Raw genomic sequence first — 24,889 nt, forward strand, 5'->3', positions numbered from 1 at the left:
ATTAATGTTTAAAGACAATTTTATGAGAATAAGAAAGGTTTAGCCAAAGAAGTACTAATGAATAGGATTTTATCGTATTAACCAAAACAGTTGTTTAATTCATTATGGACAATAAATGCACAACTAGACGAGTGTTCCATGTCAAAACCCAGTTAGGGCTTTTATTTCCCAACGTCTCCTAGACATTTAAAAACTCTTGAAAAGCAAACAAATTACTGTGAGGGCGGTGGATTTTTCTAATATTTATCTTTTTATTTATTTGATTTTTTAATGTTTATGTTTTTCTTACGTTTGAGGGAAAAGGGATAAGGAAGGGGAATGGGTTTGGTTCGGTGTGTGGATTAGGTATATGGAGGTTGGGAACAAGGTTGATGGTCTGGGGAGTATTTGGTTAGGAAAGGGCTAGGTTTGGGTTGTTGAAAGGTATATGGAGGTTGGGAACAAGGTTGGGGGTTTTACTAAATGTTTTCTATGTTCGGTCCCTCAGGTAATATATTACGGCTCGGCTATGATAAGGTGCGCGGTTAGAGCATCAAACTTTTCAATAACAATATTTAACGCTTATTTAATAATAACAACAATAATATTAATAATCGAAAGGCAAACAAAAGAAATTACTGGTTCTTCTTCTCTTACTTATTTTTCTTAATAAATATTCTCAAATATTCTCATCAACATATATTCTCTTAATATTAACTCATGCAAATATCAATAAATCAATACAGATAATAACGCTTATTTAAAGTTACTCAAACATCTTTTCTTACTAATTCTTCTCGTAAGTTTCTCTTTAAAATCTTCATAAATACTTCTCATAAAATTCTCTTTCAATCTTTAAAAATCCTTTTCTTATAAATTTTTCTTTTAAATCTCTTTAAAACTCTTTTCTCATAAAATCTTCTTTTAAATCTCTTTAAATCTCTTTTCTCATAAAATTCTCTTTTAAATCTCTTTTCTCATAAAATTCTCTTTTAAATCTCTTTTCTCATAAAATTCTCTTTTAAATCTCTTACTCTTCTTAACTCTTACTTTGCCATCTTAAAACCTCTTCAAAACTGTTCTCTTTTCTTTTTTGAGCTTTTTATAGTTTTCGGTTGTTTACCGTTTCGCTACTTATTCATCATTAATTTATATGACAGGCTGAATAAGTTTCCGTGCGTATATCTTTTCTTGGTTGTTGTTATTTTTTACTTTTCTTTTCGCTATATCGTTTATTCATATGACAAATTCAATAAATCTCTGTGTGTACGTCTTTTCTTGGTTGACTCACTCTTTTTTTTTTTTCGTTCGAATATTATATGCTTGAGTCGGGTAAAACTTAAAGATAATGTTTCCAATTTTATCATTTTCCCTCTTCACATTACTGAAGCATGCTGACAAAATCGACAAATAAGTTTTATTTTAGTGTTTACTTTCAGTTGTAAAAAAAACAAAATATGTTTTGCTGTTTCATCATAGGTGAAAAGAGATCAATTTCCTTTATTAAGATGTTTTCATCTCAGCATGAAAGAGAGTGAAAAAGTACTTAAATACGATGATTGTAATTTTCAAACCATCTTCGAGAGGTCGTTGCATCTGAGTTAAGTAAGTATCCTGATAGTCATATATTTAATCTGCACCATACTACCTTTAGAACTGTTTTAATATAAATTCTTGTTAAAACAAGAAAAACTAGCGTACCATGGAAATAACCATGTTACCAGCATTTGTTATAACTATAATTGTTTGCGAGTTGATTAATGGAATCGAAATACCAGCGGACTATAAATATGACGAATGTGCTCCAGAAAAGAACGAGTGTGAATACTGGTTAGAATTGGAAGAAAAACTAACAATGGTATACAAGAAAGATTTGCTATATCCGTTTAATGGAGACTTGTACTTGTATAACGAATCTCCTGGACCTAACGCAACAAAGGTTAGTTGTCTCAAATGTTTAGTTTTTATAAGATAAACACACCAAATGCGAGCTGAACACGTTAAATATTGTTTATTAAGATACCATATGACGAAGTAATTTCAGCAGATGGAGAGAACCGTATGGTAATTGTTATTAATGGCACTTTGCCTGGACCACCTATCGTTGTGTATGAGCATCAGAATTTGATCATTCATGTAAAAAACTTGTTGCTCAGTGATGTAACCACACTGCATTGGCACGGGTTGCATCAAAAGGGTACTCCTTTTATGGACGGGGTCGGATGGATATCTCAGTGTCCTATTTCTGCTGGTCAGACGTTTACATATAATTTCAAGGTATTCTTTTCAATTACAGGAAAAGTTTGAAAATTTCATGATGTTTGATTTCAAAAAGTAAAAAATTTGAATTTTTTGACAAAAATGTATTTAGGTTTATGTTCTACACAGGTTTCAATTTCCGTTTAATTTTTACAGATCCTCTTCTAATTTCGTTTAGTTCCCTTGCTTCTTAGTTCGAAGCTTTTTTTGTTTGCTGATTTTTCTCTTTTTTTCTGGAAAATTTATTTGTTGCGAAAAGATCTTTCATCCCGGCAATTTTTTGTTGAAAAGGTATTGCATTTTTTACATGCGGAAATGCTTGCAGTAACTGACGATTGTCTTTATAAAATTCACATATTTTACCAATTATTTGACACGGAGGTACAGTTCCACCATCAGCATTCACAGCAGCAATTATACACTGTTATCATGAAATCCGATATTGCCAACCTAGCTGACCCGAGAATGAATTGGAAAAAATTTACCTCCTGTTTTGACATAGCAAAACTGCTATAAAATCCATACCATTATTCATAGACCAATAAAGTTTGGTGGCAATCTTGTCTATGCCAATAACAAGATTTGGGTAAAATTTTATCTCAATCCCTGCAGTATAACAAAAGTTCCTTTTTTTACTCTAGTAAATTTGCTCTTATTCTACACATTGATTTAGCTCTGAGGATTTGTGAGCAAAGCAAAGAAATGTGTTGAAAACCTTTTGCATGTGATCTTTAACTGGTCAACACGTATTGTGTGTTGAAAAACCCATTTCGTACATACAATCAGCTAAAAATGCCTAGAATTTCCTTAGTGCTTTGTTTTCAAAATCATTATCAAATGTACAAATTGTAAAGTTCAATAAACTTACACTAACAGTGAATTAATTTCTAAAATTTATTCAATGCCTTTCTTTTCTTGTAATATCTTGACACTCTTTAATTTACTCGACATGACATTTAAAGCAATGGTCAGCTTACTATTCTCAAATGGCACTAAACTTTGACATAAGATTTATACAAGTTTTAAATATTTTTTTCAAAAATGACTATAATTCATTATAATGGGTTACTTATGTGCTCAAATTCTCTTTTAACAAATAATATTAATCCATTAAAATGAAGCTGAATGGATGAAAATTCTTGATAACTTTCTAAAGGTGTTTGCTATTGAAATCCACAAGACAACTGCTGGTGACCAAATGCTGGTGAAAATCTTGAGGTGCAGTCTCAACAGCCTGTTCACTGAATTGTCCTAAGGGCAGTCGTTTCATATTTACAAAGTCCTTGATGAGGTGGAATACTGTGTAGATTTTGGGCATGATGCTATTAAGTTGGATAGCCAAATATGTGGCTTTAAATTAATCAATCTTGAAAGAAAAATCCTTTTCTAGTACATTTCCAAAGCATGAATTCACAACCTAATTAAACTTTTTGAAAGCTTCAATGACAGTACGAACTTTGGGGTTGGAAGTTTCTTCAGTAAGACATTGTAAAACATCAGAAGTTTTAAACAATTTTCTGCACTCATTGCTTTCAAAGTGTCCGCACATGATATGGTCTTTGGTGAATGTGAAGCATGACTTGCCACTTTTCAGCATCAGACTACACAGTTTTGATAACTTTGAAGAGTTAATTGACTATCCCCAAAAGAAGGTGTAACTCCAATGGTGGAATGATGTCAAGAGTTAGTGTATCCTATTGTCCATAGATTATTGACTTGTGAACAACATTGCCAAACATTTTGGCCTTGGCCAACACTCCAACCAATTGTTCAAAAGACTTAAGATTTTTTTGGACTGAGCCAAGTGTTCTTAAACAGACTCTTCAAGCAAGGTTCTTTGAGTCAATATCGCACCAACAACAAGGGTGCACGCTTGAGTGTGTTTGAAGTCCACAAATAATGTTGGCAACTTTCATGTCACATGCAATAATCAACTTTAGAGCATCCGCATTGATGAGTTGCCAGACCTTTTAAATTTTAGAATGAGTTTCTGGCAAATCTCCAAAGACTGCGACAAAAACTTGTCTTTTCACAATAGTAGCTTTTGCTGCTCTGGAACTCAAAAGTCGCTTTTGAGGTGGTGAGTTCAATTTATCTTGCTCTGTGGAACTCTCAATAACACTGACACAAAACTTGAGGAAACCTTTGCCACCATAAATGCCTAATTTGATAAAGTAGCCACCTGAAGTTTCTCTAGATTGAATGACTTGGCTAACCAGAACAGACAAATCTTTGCAATGAACAACAACATGGGTTGTATCAAAACCTTTGGAACCTGTGGGTTTAAGTCTGTACAAGTAAAAAACCCCTTAAGTTGTTGACTAGCCATTTGAAAATTGGCAATAAAGTTGGACTCAATCATCTTCTTGGCTGATGACTGATGACAAAAAAAAGTTACAAAAACTATCATTTTATAATTAACTACTTACAAAATTACAATATTATAATTAATTTTTGCTGACATTATACCTGGAGTAACAGGAAGTGGATGACCTCCAGATGCTCTTGCCAAATGAATTATGCCTTTATGAGATGCTACCTTACTTTCAATCACATTGGATGCTATCTCTTCTGCTGCTTTGGCACCTAATGAAGCCAGGTTTTGTATATTTTCCCTTAACTTTAACTGAGAACAATGATGTGGTAATCCCTTTCCTAATAGGCTGAGGCATGTACTGCATCTCCCAGCTTGCATTTGATTTACTTTCATTTTCCCCTTAGGTTAAGCTTTTTCTTGAAACCTAGATTGTCCAATTTTGCAAATCAAGTTGTCACACACAAGACTACGTGTTTTAGCCCTGACTTGGATAGTTTTGAAATCAAACTTTGGCAAAGGCAGTTCTGCATGATTCACAAAGACCTTAAAACACACAAGAGTCACTCACATCAAGATTTGTCTGGTAAATGCGACAAACTTTTTTATCCTGAAAAGCAGTCATCTGTAGGCCACATTTTTGGAGGCAGAGCATGCAGACATTTTCTATTCTGCTCATGGCTTCTTGCCTGATTTGGCATTTTAAGGAGTCAGTGGATTGTAAATGTGTATCTAGACAAATTGAGGCATTTTATGAAATTGAAGAATATGATTGACAAATATTAAGATTACTGGCAATGTTAATTTATGATTAACATTAATTGGGGACTCTGTAATGTCATCACAAGAAATGCCTATATTTATTTTGATTGGGTTTCAAGATTATGAAAAGCTTTAGAACCCTGCCATCTTTGATAATGTGAATTTAACACACTAACATTACGTCACACTGACTCAAGTAGGTGTATTTCAAATAAATAACATATTGCTACAAGTAGAGCTACTAAATCTATCCTATTACTTTAGCCTAACAATTTTTATATTATAAAAAATGAAAAACAAATTTTTTTACCGCATAAAACGATTTTCAAGTGAAAGGTTTGACAAATTTCGATATTTCTGTAAACATTTCAGTTCAGTACTACAAAAACAAAGTTTTGTTTTGGTTTTAACTTTTTATTATATGTACGTTAAAGGGTACAAAACCATTGTTAAAACAAAAATGGAACAAGACTAAAACACTTAAAACATTGAAATCATATTTCAACATATCTTATGGTAGTGTAGAAAAAATATTCATTTTAAGAATAGTAAGCTGACTATTGCTTTAAATGTCATGTCAAGTTAAAATGTCATGTCAAGTCAAATTAAAGAGTATCAAGATATCACAAGAAAAGAAAGGCATTGAATAAATTCTAGAAATTAATTCACTGTTAGTGTAAGTTTATTGAACTTTACAATTTGTACATTTGATAATGATTTTGAAAACAAAGCACTAAGGAAATTCTAGGCATCTTTAGCTGATTGTATGTACGAAATGGGTTTTTCAACACACAATACGTGTTGACCAGTTAAAGATCACATGCAAAAGGTTTTCAACACATTTCTTTGCTTTGCTCACAAATCCTCGGGGCTAAATCAATGTGTAGAATAAGAGCAAATTTACTAGAGTAAAAAAAGGAACTTTTGTTATACTGCAGGGATTGGGATAAAATTTTACCCAAATTTTGTTATTGGCATAGACAAGATTGCCATCAAACTTTATTGGTCTATGAATAATGGTATGGATTTTATAGCAGTTTTGCTATGTCAAAACAGGAGGTAATTTTTTTCCATTTTTATAAATTCAGAGTCACTTTTTTCCCGCAGACGTACCTAGAAGATTTCAAAACTTGTACCAGGTGACCCTGGGATGTGTACACTTTCAGCCCATATAAGTGGCATTCTCGGGTCAGCTAGGTTGGCAATATCGGATTTCATGATAACAGCGTTTAGTTATTGTTTCTCTATTTCCTGAAGACTGAAGATGTTTCACACCGCGAGCAACAAATTTAGGAGGCTTAAAGTCTAATATAACCGACAATATAAGCAACCATAATCACATGGGCAAAATTTGAACATTTATCTTGATTGTAATAGAATTATCATATTTTTGTATTGTGAATGAATTTTTTAGTGATATCTATTTAGCAACCATTAACAAATAGTAAACTTCTAGGCATCGTAATTTCAAGGTGTTATATTACTTTTAGTAAATAACATATCGGTGATTATCGTGGAATGTCGAACAAATCTTATTATATGCCCATGAATTAAATGAGTCTGGATAACAAACCCACTTTATCAAAATGTGATTATTTTAATTTTTCTCAATATTTTTCAATCTTAAATGCATCTTGTTTTGTCTTTTATATTTCTTCTTCATAAAACGTTCCAGCTATATCTCGACCATTGTAATCTTTAATCTTATATGCAGTTGAGTAGTATATACTAAAGATATCTGTAAAAATTTCGTTTGACAGCTAGTTTCTTTGCTTAAACTTCATCGTTAGCTAACCTGATATCAACTTTAGTTCTTACATTTCCAATTGTTTTTCCAAATACTGAATTGTTCATTAGCTTGCAATAGTCCTTTCATGTTAGCTTTTAATTCTATGAATCGCTTTAACCATAGACTTTCATTAAATTTTATTCCTCAATGAATATGCGTAATTATCATACCATGCTTTACATATAATTTTAGAGTCTAATGATGAACAGCAATTTTATTTTTATGATTTATTTTAAGCATTAGTTTATCAGCATTACATGTTCGCATTCTTTCAGGAGCTAGAGGATAATCGTTATGTAAATCATGCAAGTGTTTTGGATATTCCAAATCTACTTCAAGGAATTAAGCATGATTTTCCCATGAATTAAGGTCATTTTCTGTCATCAGCTTAAAATTTGTCGGTAGAAGATTACACATTGCACTTGAAGAGAGACCATTTAGATAGGTGATACACTTTGGTAGTTCATCTTTATTGTACTCGTCTCCCATATACTTATTATTAGCTTTAGGTTATTCTAATACCTTTATCAGATACGAGTAACGTATTAGAATCTGAAAGTAATTTTAATCAACTACAGCTAATATAAGTAGCATCCCAAGCTAGTCCTGGAGCAGTGTAATACAATGCAAAATCAAAACCATATGCTTTTATACATACATCTTTAAAATTTTCCATAACATCATCTAAGAGTAAAACATCTGACATATTATAAATGTTATGACATATTATAAATATTTCTAAGTTTTTCATATTTAAACTCTTTCCACACTTTTTGCGCATATTCATAGTCTTTATCACTGATATGTTCACAAGTTAGTCTTGAGTAGAATTCTTCTTTTGGAGGTGGTTCAGTATCATTTAATTTATCATACTTGTCATGTAATCATATAGATATTCATCTTTTTGTAAAAGTAGATCTAATTCAACAAACTCAAAGAATTATGCAGTACTTTTTAAATTACTTTTTTTAAATTTTTTACAAGACTATCCGAGCTAGCTGTAATACAGGGTGACCGGAAAGTTCTGTCAGTACTTCACAATCAATTTATTTTTAATGTAATATACATAAACTACTGAAATCACAGTAACAGATCAAGTAACATATGTAGTGTAAGTATACCAAATTTTTCCTATGATGGATGAGTGGCCTCCGTCCTCTCCCGACCTGAATCTACTTGATTTTTGCTTGTGGGGTATTTTGGAGTCCAAGGTCAATGCTAAACAACATCACAATTTGGCCTGCATGAAACGAATGATGATCCGCGAATGGGAAAAGTTTCCTATGGAAACAGTTCGTGCCGCCATACAATCATGGCGTCATCGATTATCATTGACAGTGGACCGAAAAGGAGAACGATTTGTATAATTCTTGGTATACTTACACTACATATGTTACTTGATCTGTTACTGTAATTTCAGTAGTTTATGTATATTATATTAAAAATAAATTGATTGTGAAGTACTGACAGAACTTTCCGGTCACCCTGTAAATATAAAGGTATCAATTAATCTGAGTTCTATCTTTGTTTTTGAGCTATCATCTATCATAACATCCTTTAAAAAGCTGATATAATTTTCTTCATCTTTGGGTATACACTTCCCAGCGGGCACACGACGTTGAAACAACGTTGAAATAACGTCGATCAACATCGATCAACGTTATTTCAACGTTGTTTCAACGTCGTGTGCCCGCTGGGTTAATGTCATCTTTTAATTTTAACAAGATTTTCCATGAACAATGGACTGTCATGTCCTGTAAAATAGCGAAGGACAACTGGAATAAATTTTGGTACCTTTAAACTTAGGTTACAAGAAATGTGAGCTGCTCCTCTATACTTTCCCATCAGTTGTTGCAATATAAGTAACAGGGTTGCTGGAATAGACGCTATCATCAAAACACTTTATGTAATAACAAAGCTAGAAGGTTCATTTTTTTGAAATTGTTTTGTATAACTTTTTTTCCGGATTTGGCTGACACATGTCAATAGGTTTTATGATGGATTTGAAATATGTGTATACAATAAAAGGTACTCTAGTCATTTGTATAAAAACTTTTAAGTATAGCGTTGTACCTTTTTTAGGCATTTCTACTCTAACAGCTTCATTAGTATTACAATATTTCTTATGTGTATCCAATGATTCTTGTGAATTGAATGGATTTAAACATCTAAGGTAGAAGAACTGTGTACCAGACTTTTTTGTTGTTTGTGATGTTAACTTGCTCATGTCAGCAATTAGACAATAGTGATCTTTTTTTCTAAAATCAGAATCATTAACTTCAGTGATGAGTAATAAACTGACACAAGTCGTAATAATATTTTTTACTTATACTAATAACACCTATCGATCCATCCTCATAATCGTATATATTGATTAATATGTTAGGGTTTTTTTTTTCAAACTTGTCTATAGATTTTGTATTAACAGGATAATCTATCCCAATCATATTTATTTTCATAGATTTTGAAAATGACGTCATCAAGTTCACTATTATGGTTTTTAGGATATTTAGCTCTTAATACAGACCACAGGAAACATTTTTCATCCTCATTTTTAACATTAATTATAGCTTTTTTAGCAGCCAATTGTTTAGGAAGTGGTATTTATGAATTACCTCTTAGTGGGACATATTAAACAGTGCGAAATGTTTAGAGGTACTATTGATTCTATGTACACAAAATTGGTCAAAATTATCAGTAATACGATCAAACATGGTGTTATACATCTCAGTTATATACTAGAATAAAAATTATTTATTACATTATTAAAGGTTTTATCGAACTCTGATGTCTTCATTATACATTTTAGAACTATCTTTATATTTGTTTTTGTGTAATTAGAAAAAAAAAAAATTTCACTGTTGAACTTACGGATTTGAAGAAAGATTGAAGATTGCTTTATACTTCACCATTCTTTAAGCTACATCAAAATCTATAGTAAAAAGCATTCGAAAAAATTTTTTAAAACAGAGTTTTCTTTTTTGTTGGTAATACTCTTAAAAGTTTCTTTCGTATACCAGCCTTTTACTAGCCAATAGTAAGTTCAATACTATCTAGCAATGCGTTTGGATCGCTCGGTAAGAATATTTTATCAACACCTTCACCAATTTTATACTTATTCCAAAAGGGTTTTAGTAGCTTTCTCGCAGAGAACACAACGTTGCAACTTTCTTTACAAAAATTTTGCATTCAATTTACACTCTACAGATTACCTCAAAAACGCTCATTAAAAAAACCGCTCAAACTATATTTACAATATTTCAAGGAAACTACATCAAACAAATCCACTTTACGTAGTTTTCTCCACGCAATTCAGGTTTTAGCATATTATTTCATTTATAAACTCTATTTCCTCTTGGAATTGTACCATCTTTCTCGTTATTCATTTTTAGTACGTTTGTACTTATCATAATCTCTGAATAATTTTTGTAATCTTCATATGTATTTGCTCTTTCATTTAACTTTTACGTCATAATTAATTCCCAAAGACCAAGAGTACCTTCATACTCCTTATCACCTATTACAATATTATAATTAGAAAAACCAACTTCAGTGTCTGCTATAATTTATTATCATTATTGTCTCTAATACCAAACGTTTTGCCAAAGTCATTAGATGCCAACTTTTTAAAATATGATGCTACTGATGATCCGGCTAGAATATATTCCATTTTAGGTGGTCTGAATACTTTAGAGCTGAAAGATTCGTTACTCAGAGTCCAAATACTGGAAATCACAAACTTGCCAATTTTTAACAGCTTTCACCAAGTCTTCTCACCCAACAACAAGTCGTCTTAAAGACAAATTGAAGACGTCTTGAAATTGGTCTTAAAGATGTCTTAAACTGGTCTCAAATGAAACACAGTAAGTCGTCTTATTTAAAACGTCTTAAAGTTGTCTTATTTAACACGTATTAATGACGGCTTACACTGGTCTCAAATGAAATACAGTAAGTCGTCTTATTTAAAACGTCTTAAAGTTGCTTTATTTCAGTCGTCTTAAAGTTGTCTGAAACTGGTCTCAAATGAAACACAGTAAGCCGTCTTAACTAAAACGTCTTAATATTATCTTAACACGTATTAATGACGGCTTAAAAAGACGTGCGTGTGTGTATATATATATATATATATATATATTATTTTTCAGTCTCCTGCCTATACAACATAAATATATATATTTACATTATATTAAAAGGAGACTGGAAGGTGACAGGAAATAGAAAGGTGTGAAAATATGAACTATCCAAATGCAATAACTGAAAAAAGAGACATGATTTACTATAGAAAAATACTTACCAGCATCCACAAAAAAAGATTACATGATTATAAAATTTTATTAATATTTTCGTGATAGTGGTGCGTTTTTTAATACACCCTGAATAAATTTATGGACTGTCTTCTCTGATTCCTTTGGATATGTCTTTCGGACAGCCGCTAAAAAGAGAAAATTAATGAAGCAATAATAGGTCAAGAAAGTCATTGTTTTTTTGGAAAGCAGCGTTAGAAGACACTTACCAATTACACATTTATAAAGGTGGGTTTCTTTATAACTTCTCTATCCGCCTCTCTGTCTGTCCATGTTGAAATTTATCATCAGCAAACAATGTAATTTCTAAATTCGATTAGTTTCTCAGAAATCTGTAAAATATGTGCTTGTAATAACCTAGCCGTAGGCCCTTTACGGAAATAGTTCAAAATTCTTTTGAATTATTAGTTGGTCTTTTGCATATAGTCAATGCAGATATCCGGAAACATATATAATACCAGTAGCTATAAGAGGAGACTATATTTTTGATGTCACTTATACGACTGGCAACTAAAATCGTAATCTGTCCGCTTGCGAAATTCTTGTTCTTCATTAAACTATTTTAAACATCATTACTACTCTTCCTACCCAAGAACCTTTGATAATGCACCCTTTCACAAGAAAAATATCCAGTATGAAAAACAGTCCATTTTAAAAATGATCTTGCTGGAGCATCACAGAGAAAAGTTTTAACTTTAACAGTGTGTTCAACTGATATTATTGTCAAACCGGATAACTTTACACCACACAATTCTTGTCATTCTTCCGTAAATGGATATAAAGACGTAATTAAAGACGGAATTAAGTAAGGAATTAAAGCATGGACGTATAAGAGTGGACGTGCAACTTATTACAGTTTAACTTTTTGCATTACTTTAAACTTTTATAGCATTTGTTCAACAAGACTGTTCATGATAAAGTAACTACTTCACGTGTTGACAAATTACTAAACAAATTACTCCAAGATAAAGAAAATAAATTTTCGGCACGAACAGATTTTATCATTTTTTCAAGATGAACATTTGTAAACTTGGGAGCTTTTTTCGTGTAAACAAAGTCTGTGAATGATAAAATAGACCTGTAAGGATAATTTTAAAATGGCTAAAAAAAGTATAGCTAAATATAAAAAAGCTTAAATATACTTTTTTATCAAGATCTGATTTCATTCAATTCCTTGGTCCTTCATTCGCCAGCTTAGTACTTCATTCACCAGGCTATTTTATAATTCATTTGATAATTCAAAACCTTTTCAAAAATGATTCAAAATTATAATTATCTTACAAAATGCGGCATATATTTCATGTTTTCGTTTTTCATATTTCATATACATTTCATTTATCATAAAAAGCACATAATGACCCATTAGTTTTTTTCAAATAAAATTAAGGTTATATATAGCTGGTAAATCATATTATGTTAATGTTAAATTCTTAGTTATTCTTGCGGTTCGTCATAAATTGGCTTTGCTAAATTCTTTAAAACTGTGACAAATTATTTTTGCTTTCTTGTAATCATTTTATGCATAAGTTATTTAACCATAACTGTATATATTTCTGTTGTTGAACATATATATATATATATATATATATATATATATATATATATATATATATATATATATATATATATATATATATATATATATATATATATATATATATATATATATATATATATATATATATATATATATATATATATATTACACACATCTTTTTAAGCCGTCTTCAACTAGTTGTTCCGACAACCGTCTCGGATGTCTTACGGACATCTTAAACTGGTTATTCTGACAGATTTCTTGTTAAGATAAGTTAAAGACGTCTTAAACTGGTTATTCTGAAAGACATCTTAAACTGGTTATTTCAAAAGATGTCATAAACTTGTTGTTCCGACAGACGTCTTGTTAAGATGTCTCACGAATGTCTTAAACTGGTTATTCTGAAAGACGTCTTGTTAAGATGTCTTAAGGATATCTTAAACTGGTTACGGGAGAATGTCTTAATGAGGTGTTGAAAAGCCGTCTTAAACACGTCTTTAACTAGTTGTAGACGTCTAGACGAGTTAAAGATAAGTTGCATACGTCTTAAAGTCGTCTTATGATGGGTGGGTTATTTTGTTCATTTGTTGTTTTTTATAAACCAGTAATACCTTCTTATTGCATCAATTGTTTAATTATTGGTTTGTGCTGTTTGGTAAAAAAGTCTAGAGCATTCTGATGACCTAGTTTTTCATCCATAAACATAGCTTTAACATCTCGCTTCACTTTGAGATATTCTAAGACTAACTGATCACTTTTTTCATTATTCTCAACATGCTCATTATCGATTCAACATGATCATTATCGATGCCTAATTGAGGAGCAGTTAGAACTGTCGGATTAATTTTCTCAGATTCTTTAATTTCAATTTTTATAAATGATAAAAAAATTCTTTTACAACGCGCAGTGACTCTAAACCATAAAAAAATGGCAATAAACCCCTCACAACATTTTTGTAAATGTAGTGCCCGTTTTTTAATAATATCAAATTAAAATGATTGTTTATTTAAAAAGTAAAAGTATATTTTATATTTTATGGTTAAAAGAAGTTAAAAGTTTTAATGTTATTTTCAAAGAAATCTGAAAAATAAGTAATATTTATTTAGTAAAAATGGAGACTTTTTAATCTAAACTGAAGTCTATATTTACTTTATATAGACTTTAATTTAGATTAAAATAATCTTTTAAGATTATTTTAATCTAAATTAAAGTCTATATAAAGTAAATATAGACTTTAATTTAGATAATCTTTTAACTTTAGATAATCTTTTAACTTTATATACTTTAAATATATTGAATAAAAAAATTGAAATCTGATTTTTTTTGTTCAAATTAGAAGAATTTTCTAAAATAATGTAGAATATATACTTACTTTTTTACTTTAAATATTAGCTTAAAAAATGTTCCACCGAGTTCAAAGGAGATATATACTTTTTTCAGTTAATTAACACTTTTACTTTTAGAATATGCGGTCACCTGCGGTATAGTGAGTTATATTACAGGAAATACTGAAGTTGTTGAGTGAAGATACTTCAAATATGTTGCACTTATCGAATAATAAATCATCATTCAAAATTAACAATAAACATTTTAACAAACTTCTAAGTAGCATATGATGACAAAACTAAGTTTAATGAAACTATATTTGATATGTTAAAACAAGTTATACATGTAAAAAAACTCAAATTAAAAAAATACAAATGTCCATGTATCCATAAAAACCTTACTTTCTAATCAACTTTTAAAATAATAGACATTTTGATATAATTTAATGAACAGCCGACGTTCAGTGAAAAAAAGTATAAAATTTTTTTACCAAAAAAACGAACGGTTAGCAGTTATTTTTAGAAAAGATCGTGTTTTATAACAATATTAAGAACTTTAAAAACTTTTTTATTAAAGAAAGAGCGTTTGTTTGATGTAAAATTATTGCTGAAAAAATGATTGCACCGTGAAACAAGTCGAGTTTCCCTTCAATAACTTACAAGTCAGCTATTTTTAATACAATTAATGAGAAATGAAATTGGCTCAGTTTGGATGATCAGAAATTATATAACAGAAAAAATTGCAAATACATCAGACTCTCAAAGTGACGATGATTAAAGTCCTCCATTAAAAAAGACTTATCTAAGCACACATCTAATTAAAGAAGTGTGTCAACATTTATCAAAATAAGGTATCAATGTCCTAACTTCAACTCAATCTGGGATTTACAGAGTTTTTTGAGAGAAGCATACATAATAAAAGAAAATTTAAAAAACATTCTGAAAGAAAAATTCTGGACTCTTCATTTTGATGGTGAAAGAATTGATGGAAAATAAATACAAAGTTTAGTTTTAAAAAGCTGTGTGAAAAAAAGAAAAAAAATCAGGAGTTTTATTACCAACGGTGAAACCAAAAGTAAAGTCAATGGTAAAGTTATGGTTTGGTGAACAACTTTGATTTGTGAAATGTCATTAGAGTGATCATTTGTGATACAGCTGCTGCAATTTCTAAAAGTTTGGTAACAAAACTCCCGTTTTGCATTTGTAAATGCTAATTAGAAATTACATAAATCTTGAACAAATTTAAAAAACTTAATGAAATTTAGACAACATTTTGCAGAGCAGGTGCCAAATTTAAAAAATGAGCTGCACACAGTATGAAAAACCAAAATGGATGAATTTAATGATTGAAGGCATAAGCTAGAATAATAATGCGATAATAGCAGCTTGGGAATCGGCAACATTTAATAACCAAAAGAGTTTTTCATGTATAGCAATAATTGTTTAGTCTTGCTTTTGTCTCTTTGTCCAAGTTAATCTTCAAACTTTAAAAATCCATCGAGGGGTTTTGGTTATTTTTGATGTACTTAAATATTGTATTATAAATATTATGGTGTCTACAAAGAGAAACAATTACTTTTTTAATTACTATTACTGATCGAAATACGTCACTGTCATGATTTCTAATCATTTTTTCTTCCAATTTTTTTTCTATTAACTAGACAAATTTCTCGAAGTTCAATTTTTTAAAATGATATGATTTGGAACTCATAGCAGCCGTTTTTCTCAATATGCCGTTAAATTCTCAAAATTTAAAATTTTTAAATTCTAGAAATTCCTCAAAATGCTTCCGACAAAAGTTTAATTGTTTTTACAACACGTTTAAGCACATCTTACTAAAAAACATTTCTAACTCTTAATATTGTTGGACATAATAGTCAATACCTCCGTTTACTTTAGAAAACACACACTAACTTTACGGCTTTGCAATAGGCTAGAGAATTCTGGTGTTCAAAAGTTCGGAAATTTCCTAGCCCATTGTGAAGCAGTTGGAAGATAACATGAAGGTAATCATTCTAAAACCGATGGTTGGTCATGCTCTAACAAAGTTGATTTAATAAATTTTAGTATTTACTTTTGTTTTGTTTTTTTCAGAAGAACAATCTATAATAACTTGTAGCTCCTTTATTATAATAAGTAGACTTTATTATCATAAGTAAACTTTGCTTCCGAAAAAAAGTTTAAAAAAATGTTGTTCTGCAGCAGTGTTGCTGTTACATTTTAAACTCTTACATTTAAACTCAAATATGCATATTTTTTACGCAATTGTTCGCTTGTTATAAGTAGGCTGAACCTAAAGGCACGTTTTGGTACCATAGTCACGTTGGTGCTCAGCGTACAAATGGAGCGTTTGGTGCGTTAATAATTAAAGAACGTCCGAAGCCGAATAGTGAGAGGTTAACCGACGTTATAATGACTGTGGGAGACTGGCACCATCACAGCTCAGAGGAGGTTTACTTAAAAATGATATACGGCAACTTTGATGCAAACAAACGTTACAACACGACAAGCACAATTGACGGAGGCAAATTTTCTGATGTGCTATGGGTTTCAGCTTTGATAGAAGGGAAAGGAAGATACATCGATCCAAAGACAGGTGAGGGTTAAAAAAAAAGCTATTAAAAACTTCTTCAAATTTACATTCCATTAATAGACAACTCCTTGAATTGTTTTTAAAAAAACTTTTATAAAAAAAACGAATGGCAGGAAGGGGAGGTAAAATCTCACTTATTTTAAAAACTGTATACTTTATAGCGCATACAAATTTCGCACAATTTTTGGTGTATTAACTTTAAGGCAAAGATAATGGTGCTCCATTAACTTGGTACACAGTGAAGCAAGGTTTGAAGTACCGTTTTCGAGTAATTAACGTCGGCACTATGTACCCAATGCGCATATCAGTTGACGGGCATGAAATAAGTGTCATTGCATCGGACGGTTATGACATCAAACCGCATTCAGCAGATTTTGTTATCGTTCATCCAGGAGAGCGCTTCGATTTTTTACTAAATGCTAATAAGACAATAGACAATTATTGGATCAGAGCTCAGAGTATGGAGGTATAGTAAAAAATTTATTATCGAATGGAAATAATATATTTTTATTTCTATTACAGTTTTTAGAATTTATAAGCTACTACCACCAATAATTTTTTGAAATATTAAGACTATTTCTGAATTTAGGAAATGGGGTAGAAAAGACAGAAAGCGTCTATAAAAACTTAGTAACTTTAAAAATTTCAATTAAAGTGAAACCGCCACATACCGGGCTTTAGAAAAGTCCGGTATGTGGCGGTTTCACTTTCATTTTTGAGAATTTTTTTGTAAAATTTTTTTAATATAAGATAATTTATTTTAGTATAAAAGTATTATAAAATACTTATAATTATATAATAAGAAACTCACACAAAGTTTGAAAATAGTACGTGAAGTAGCAGTCCGTTTAATTCCGACTCTTCGGTTAAGACTGGACACCATGAAAAATCATTCATACTAAAAAAAATTATTACAATTCAATTATTATTTTTACATTTATATGTAAAAAAAAAAATCAGCTCCAATCTTATATCTTTTTGGAAGACAAGTATCTTTGCAAAGCCGAGCACTACACAAGCCGAGCATTACACACGCCGTTTTCACAAGGAAGCATATTACTATGAAATGCTTTTTTGCACTTTTTACATTTTCTTTCATCATTATTTGTTGTTTTTGTAACAATTGGATTACTGCCGTTAAAATTCAATTTATGGTTTTTTTTTCTTTAGTTGCTCTTTCTGTTTCTATTGCCTTCAAAAGTTCAATCACAACATTTTCAGTAAGGCACCTACCTTCAATTGTTCTAACGTTTGTGTTCTTTTGTTTTATTACATGTAAACCACTGTTAAATGGCTGCATGGATTGTCTATCAACCAATGTAGATTTTTAGTATCAAAAATGCGAATGCTGCCTTTCTGAGCAACAATTTGTCTTTTAGAAAAAGCTTTCAATGCTTTTGCAATATCATCTTCTGTATATTTTATTGTATTTCTGTGTTTTTGGCATTATTAAGACTGTTTATTTACTTTTTCATTTAGTAACAGTCAAATACGAAATTTTTTATATTAAAATATTTATTCATAGACGTTTGAAAACAATTAATTTTCTTAAAACAGGTTAGTGGATCAAAGGTTACAGCCTAATTACTCATACCTGTTTTTTTAAAGTAACTCTTTCATTTTTTGCTTTTTTTTGAAAAAACAAAAAAGATTTCTAATCAACATCAAATTATCAATCTAACTAATTATGGTAGTAGAAATTATCAATCTAAGTTTTTATCACATAATTTTTTTCTCCTTTATTCAGAAAAACCGATGTGAAAAATCTCAATATTTCAATTACCAAGCCTAAATTACAATTAACTTATATAAATTTTAAAACCAATAGTACAATTCATTCTTATTAATACGATAGAGAAACAAATTATCTATCGAATGGTATTTTTTAAATTGTAAAATGTTTTGATTTTCATTATGCGATTTTTGATTATCAATAAGTGTCCGGTCATACATGACGGACGGTATAACCCGAATTTACTCTATTCATTTTGCAATAGGATAATGTGGAAAACCACACAGTGCAAGCTGTTCTACATTACGAAGGAGCGTTTAAAAAAGAGCCAACAACTAATGAGCTAAAATGTTTGAAGGAGAGTCCCTGTCAAGTTATAAACTGCCCTTTCAAATACTTTCCTGAACATTTTAACTTAAATTGTGTATTGATGTCTGATTTGCAAAACGCCGACGATGAAGACCCAGCTCCAGCCTATGGAGAAAACAGCGAAGAACATTTTCTGAACTTCGCTTTTCCGGGTAGCAAAGTAAACCCCGGTTCAGTAAACGGAAGAAAGTTTGAATTTCCTGGTGTTAATTCTTTAACCCAGGGCGACGAGATTGATGGTTATGATTGTGATAAAAATGATTGTGGACATGATAAAGTGTGCTACTGCCATTACGAACTAAAGATTCCGGGTGATAAAACAATACAATTTATTTTTACTAATCTAGGGAGTGGGGGAGGCTGGGGTCATCCAATGCATCTTCATGGACACAGCTTTTATGTTTTAAAAATGGATTACGCGCCTCAAAATAGAACAACAGCTAAATTGATAAATGCAACAGAAAATAAAGATATTGATTGCGGAGGTGGTCTAAATTTTTGTAACGAACCGAAATGGAAAAATAGTTTGTGGGAAAATGGAAATATTCCAGGTTTAAATGTTAAAAATCCTCCACGAAAGGATACGCTTATTATACCTACAGGTAAAACTTTTTACTTTGCAGTGTGAGCTTTGTAAAATGTGAAAGTGAACAATGACAAATCAGTGCAACTTTAAACAACTTCTAAGTTATAACAGCTGATTATTAAACTATATAATACGTTATAATCATGGAGAAGTTATGTTGCTCGTTTAGACACTTTGTTATAAAAAGGTCTTCAATTTTGAAAATTAAACTTCACTTACAATTCATTTTTTATTTATGATATTTGGAAATCTTGTTGATGCTTTCTGAAACGTTTCATCTTGCATGCGCAAGTTTAAAGAGTTTTTATTTTTACTTTTTTTTAGGCGGATATGCGGTTATCCGTATAAAATCAGATAACCCAGGGAAATGGTTCTTACATTGTCACATTGAAGTTCACGCGCTTGCTGGAATGGCTATGATTATCTCAGAGGCTGTCAAAGAGGCGCCGAAGCCGCCTAAAGGTTTTCCTGTTTGCAACAACTTTTATAACGATGAATCAAGAGACTATTTTTACTTCAAGGAAAATTCTACTAAAACCGGTAAGATGAAACTAAGAAATTTTTTCAAAAAGCCTCTTTATGGAGTCACTAATGTTTGAATACATTTTATTACATTCAGATACTAACGTCACCGCTGAATCCAACGCTAAACTCACCGCTGAAGTCACCAGCTACAAAATAGCTACTTTCGTCCTGTGCGCGATACTATTAATAGTTATTTTAGTTTGGGTTATTAGAGAGAATTTAAAGTCTTTACTTTTCCATTTATTATACAAATGTTGTAAAGGTAATTATAAAAATGTTAATTAATGTTCTTTTTTCTAACTACTTATTTTTGATAAAAAAGAAGTAAAAAAGAAATTAATAACTTTCGTATTTTCTTCTTTATTTCAATAGTGTTTTAATTCATTGCTTGATGGTGAAAGTTGTTTAATTGCGTAAAAGAACGACTTTTAAATATTACATTTATAACAATAGTCATGTTAATATTGTTGAATGACATCAAGTTGAATGAGTAGAATGACACCAAATGATTTTTTAATGATGTATGTATGTATGTATGTATGTATGTATGTATGTATGTATGTATGTATGTATGTATGTATGTATGTATGTATGTATGTATGTATGTATGTATGTATGTATGTATGTATGTATGTATGTACGTATGTATGTATGTATGTATGTATGTATGTATGTATGTATGTATGTATGTATGTATGTATGTATGTATGTATGTATGTATGTATGTATGTATGTATGTATGTATGTATGTATGTATGTATGTATGTATGTATGTATGTATGTATGTATGTATGTATGTATGTATGTATGTATGTATGTATGTATGTATGTATGTATGTATGTATGTATGTATGTATGTATGTATGTATGTATGTATGTATGTATGTATGTATGTATGTATGTATGTATGTATGTATGTATGTATGTATGTATGTATGTATGTATGTATGTATGTATGTATGTATGTATGTATGTATGTATGTATGTATGTATGTATGTATGTATGTATGTATGTATGTATGTATGTATGTATGTATGTATGTATGTATGTATGTATGTATGTATGTATGTATGTATGTATGTATGTATGTATGTATGTATGTATGTATGTATGTATGTATTATGTATGTTTTATCGATATACTCATCATGTCTAGCATTGTCTTCATGTCCCAAAGAATCTCGATCAAAATGTTATAATGACGAAACATCATTGCTGCCTGTAACATAGTTGGGTGCAGACGGTGTTTTTAAATAAAATAGTGGTATAACATAAGGATTATCATCAGCGTGAGGTGAAGCTGAATAACTTACCATTATTAATGTGCATAAAACTGACTTTTTGATGTTTGTTTAAAAAATGTGATTTAAGTTGTTGTATGCTTGTTAAATAATAGTGATTTCTTTTCGATTCTGTTTCAAAATAAATAATGAAATAGTTCAAAAATGATTGATAATGAAAGAGTCTAAAATGTAAACCGTAAAAACATCTCACAAATCTAAGAAGAAATGAGTGAATCAATAATCTCGGTAGGGAAACTTCAGTGTAAGGGCAGCGAATTTATTTTAATTTTATTACTTTTGTTATTTTGTTTGTGTGTAAAAGAAAAATAATGAAGGTAAGGGATTAGGGAGGTATGGCTCTGGGGTTATGTGTAAGGGATATTTGGAAGGTTGAAATTGAGGTTGATGGTCTGGAAAATGCTTGGTTAGGAATAGGCAAGGTTTAATCTAAAAGGTTAAAGTTGTGTTTGCCGTCCTCAGTATATTTTATTTAATAATATATTTCAATAAACGTTCTATTAGTGTGTAATGGCTAACAATCTTTTATTCATGACGTTATAAAATACAAATAATGCTCTCTTACTCTACTTGTAGTGTTCAATACTGTTTTTATCAATAACTCCTCTTTAACTCTTCAAGCTTTAAACAAATATTCTTCTTTTTTTTTTCTTTTTTTTTTTTGTTAAAAACGGCGAACCTTCTGCTTACTTTTCTTCAACCAACTTTTCTTCTAACTTTTATATCTTTACTTCTTCTGTTTTATCAACAATTTCAAATTCTTCAATATTAAAAACTCTCTCTAAAAGTTTTTCTTAAAAATCTTTCTTTAAAACTTTGATTTTCTCTTTTTTATTTTTTCATCATTCATACAAGAAGAGGACCTTTTCCTCCTTCTTTTTTCATTTATACAATAAGAAGTCCTTTTGCTCTTTTTTTTTTCGTTTATTTCAGAAGTCCATAGTAAATATTTTTGAGCTTTTATAGTGCTCCATTATAATTTGTTTCGTTGCTATATCTACTTATCATTAATTTACTTGACAAGTAGATAAGTCTCTCCATGTACGTCTTTTCTTAATCGCTGTTTTTAATTTTATTCTTCATTACGTTTTATTAAGTTATCGTTTATTTACATATATATTATGTGTTATAAATATACATTTTATATATAAGTAAATCAGGTCTATATCTGTTTACACCAGTTTCATTTTAAGAAAAAAATATTTATCATTGAACAAAAGTTGATAAACTTCTTAAAATGGCTTTTATTTTAAATTATATCTTAGGTTTTTGAAGTTTGTTCAATTTTGACTTCAAAATGAGGTGGAAAAGAGACAAAACTGCTTACGTTTATTATGCTATAAGGTTTAAGTAATAATAGTGAAGTAAGGTTCTCAAGTAGTTTAAACCCTGCTGTATTTGGATATTGTGGTTTTTTCTTTCAAGATAACTCAACATGGTTTATTTTAAGATCCACATTCTGCATGTAAACTTTACAATCAAAAAGTAAACATCTGAGTATCGTTTCAATTCCGTATCATTATCTTTCCGATACGATACTGAAAAAAAAAGTGTCGTCGGAAGAATTACGACAAACTTTCGTAAGAAAAATTTAAAGCGATATTGTAATTAGTTTAAATCTCGGAATAAAACGAGAGTCTCGTTAAAAGTTTAGACTTATTTTTCTACGAAGAATTTAACGATACAATATCGCTACATAATGAGAAATGACGATAATATACCAATCTTTACCAATCCGGATGGAAGGTACTGCTTTACATGCTTAAAATGATTCTTTTTACATCTTTTTAAATTACAAATTTAAAAAAAGTTAATAGTTTTTTAAGTTTTTAAGATAATAAAATATAGTTTAAAGCTGTAAGAGGGCCGTTTTAATGACAGCTCCTTTACGAAAGCAATGTCTTCACGTTGGAATCCAGATGCATCATAATCCATACTGATGCTCACCAACCTAAAGAAAAAAAGCTAGGATTAGCACCAATACCTCTACGCGGATTGGCTAAAAAATGTGTGGTTTTTTGGATACAAGTTCTTTTTTGGAAAATAATACTATTGAGTTATTAAATGCGTTATGTAATAAATTTACTACATAAATTTACATAACGCTGGAAATATCGAAATAATAATATTGACGTCATCTGCCGTGTGTCACGAAATATGACGATAAATGACGTTATTTTAACGTAAAGTTCTAATAATTACGGTATTTTACAAAAAGTTTCGAACTTTGATGAAATCTTACTTAAGTAATACGAAAATTAACTATTGCCAAGTAAAATATAATACTAAAAAACAACTACAAAACAAAACCTTTTTTAATTTACTTTAAAAACACAACTCTAGCCAAACTTTTTAAAGTAATAAACAATAGTTAAAAACAAACTGTAAAAAAAAAGAAAACAATTTTATTTCTCTTAAAAATATCATAAAAATCCAAGTACTGAAAATTATAATTTACTCTCAAGTTTGAACTTAAAGTTTCAAGAAATTAAAATTTTGTCAAGAAAAGAGTCAAGTATAATCCAGATGAATAGTGCTAGTTGGACTTGATGGAGTTCCCGGAGTTTCACTCCCATCCGGTGATTGGTGAGCTGACCTTCGGCGAGTTTCTGGAGTTCTTTTTGGTGAACTAAGCTGCGGCGTGGATAAGAGAGAATTTTAACTCTGCCATAGTTTTGTTGGCTATACAGAAGCTTTTCCACCTGAACAGGCTGCAATTTAGTCCTTTTAAAATTGACAGCTGATCCGCCGGCACTAAAGTTCGTTCAAAAGAGGTAAAAGAAACAAGAATGTATTCTTCTATTCCTTTTGGCAGGTCATTATCAGGAAGCTGAACATACATAGATTCCAGTTGCAAACAACAGGTTCTTTGCTGCAAGTACGGGTTGAGTTGCCGAGTCTGTCTCTGGCGTTACTTTCTTTGCTGCTTCAACACTTTTTAGCCAATTTTTGTGACTTTCACTGCAAAGAATGATCAAATCCACCAATGTTTCTTTTCTTCAGTGCTTTGCCATGTACAATGGATGAAGCAAATTTCCTACAGCATAATAAATTGTGATTGCTCTAGACCTCGGAAAACGCTCCTTCAGCTTCTTGAGCAATTTTCTGAACAAAAAATTCAGCTGAAGCAGACAAAGTGCAACCACTAACAACTTGTTTGAGCTGGAATGTAACTCCATTGATATGGCCAATAACTCTTTCAGTGGATGACATCTTATCGGGAGTAAATGTTTCAGAAATGTCAGCCATTCTTTAAAGAAAAGGTACTAGTTCATCCATGAGGTCGAATCTTCTTCTGTTGGGATTTAAGGTGCCATTTTTTGATCAACATCATTTTTGCCTCCAGGGTTGTCACAGATTCAAGACAAATTTCTTCTCATTTTCAGCATGGTGTTTACCATGAAGTAGAATGAGTTCCAGCGAGTTTTGGCTGGAGTGATTTACTTGAAGGCCTTTTTTGTTTTGTCCATCAACGTTTTGTACTCCTTTTTGTTGTGTTTTTTCAGACAAAAAC

General features: G+C 30.5%; 1 protein-coding gene across 1 annotated transcript; it reads left to right on the forward strand.

The window, feature by feature from the left end:
* Positions 1-1,484: 1,484 nt before the first annotated feature.
* Positions 1,485-21,438, forward strand: LOC149887125 (multicopper oxidase 3-like). The gene is made up of 8 exons (XM_090090664.1): positions 1,485-1,918; positions 1,999-2,256; positions 16,556-16,865; positions 17,066-17,328; positions 18,860-19,565; positions 19,874-20,089; positions 20,169-20,336; positions 21,231-21,438. Exons 1-8 carry the CDS (start codon positions 1,682-1,684, stop codon positions 21,302-21,304), a joined length of 2,232 nt encoding a protein of 743 aa, XP_089946790.1. The 5' UTR covers positions 1,485-1,681; the 3' UTR covers positions 21,305-21,438.
* Positions 21,439-24,889: the final 3,451 nt, after the last annotated feature.

The sequence above is a fragment of the Hydra viridissima genome, unplaced genomic scaffold (genome assembly GCF_058129835.1).
Source record: "Hydra viridissima isolate aposymbiotic clone 2 unplaced genomic scaffold, HvirCarnegie_v1 scaffold_6, whole genome shotgun sequence".
Taxonomy (NCBI): domain Eukaryota; kingdom Metazoa; phylum Cnidaria; class Hydrozoa; order Anthoathecata; family Hydridae; genus Hydra; species Hydra viridissima.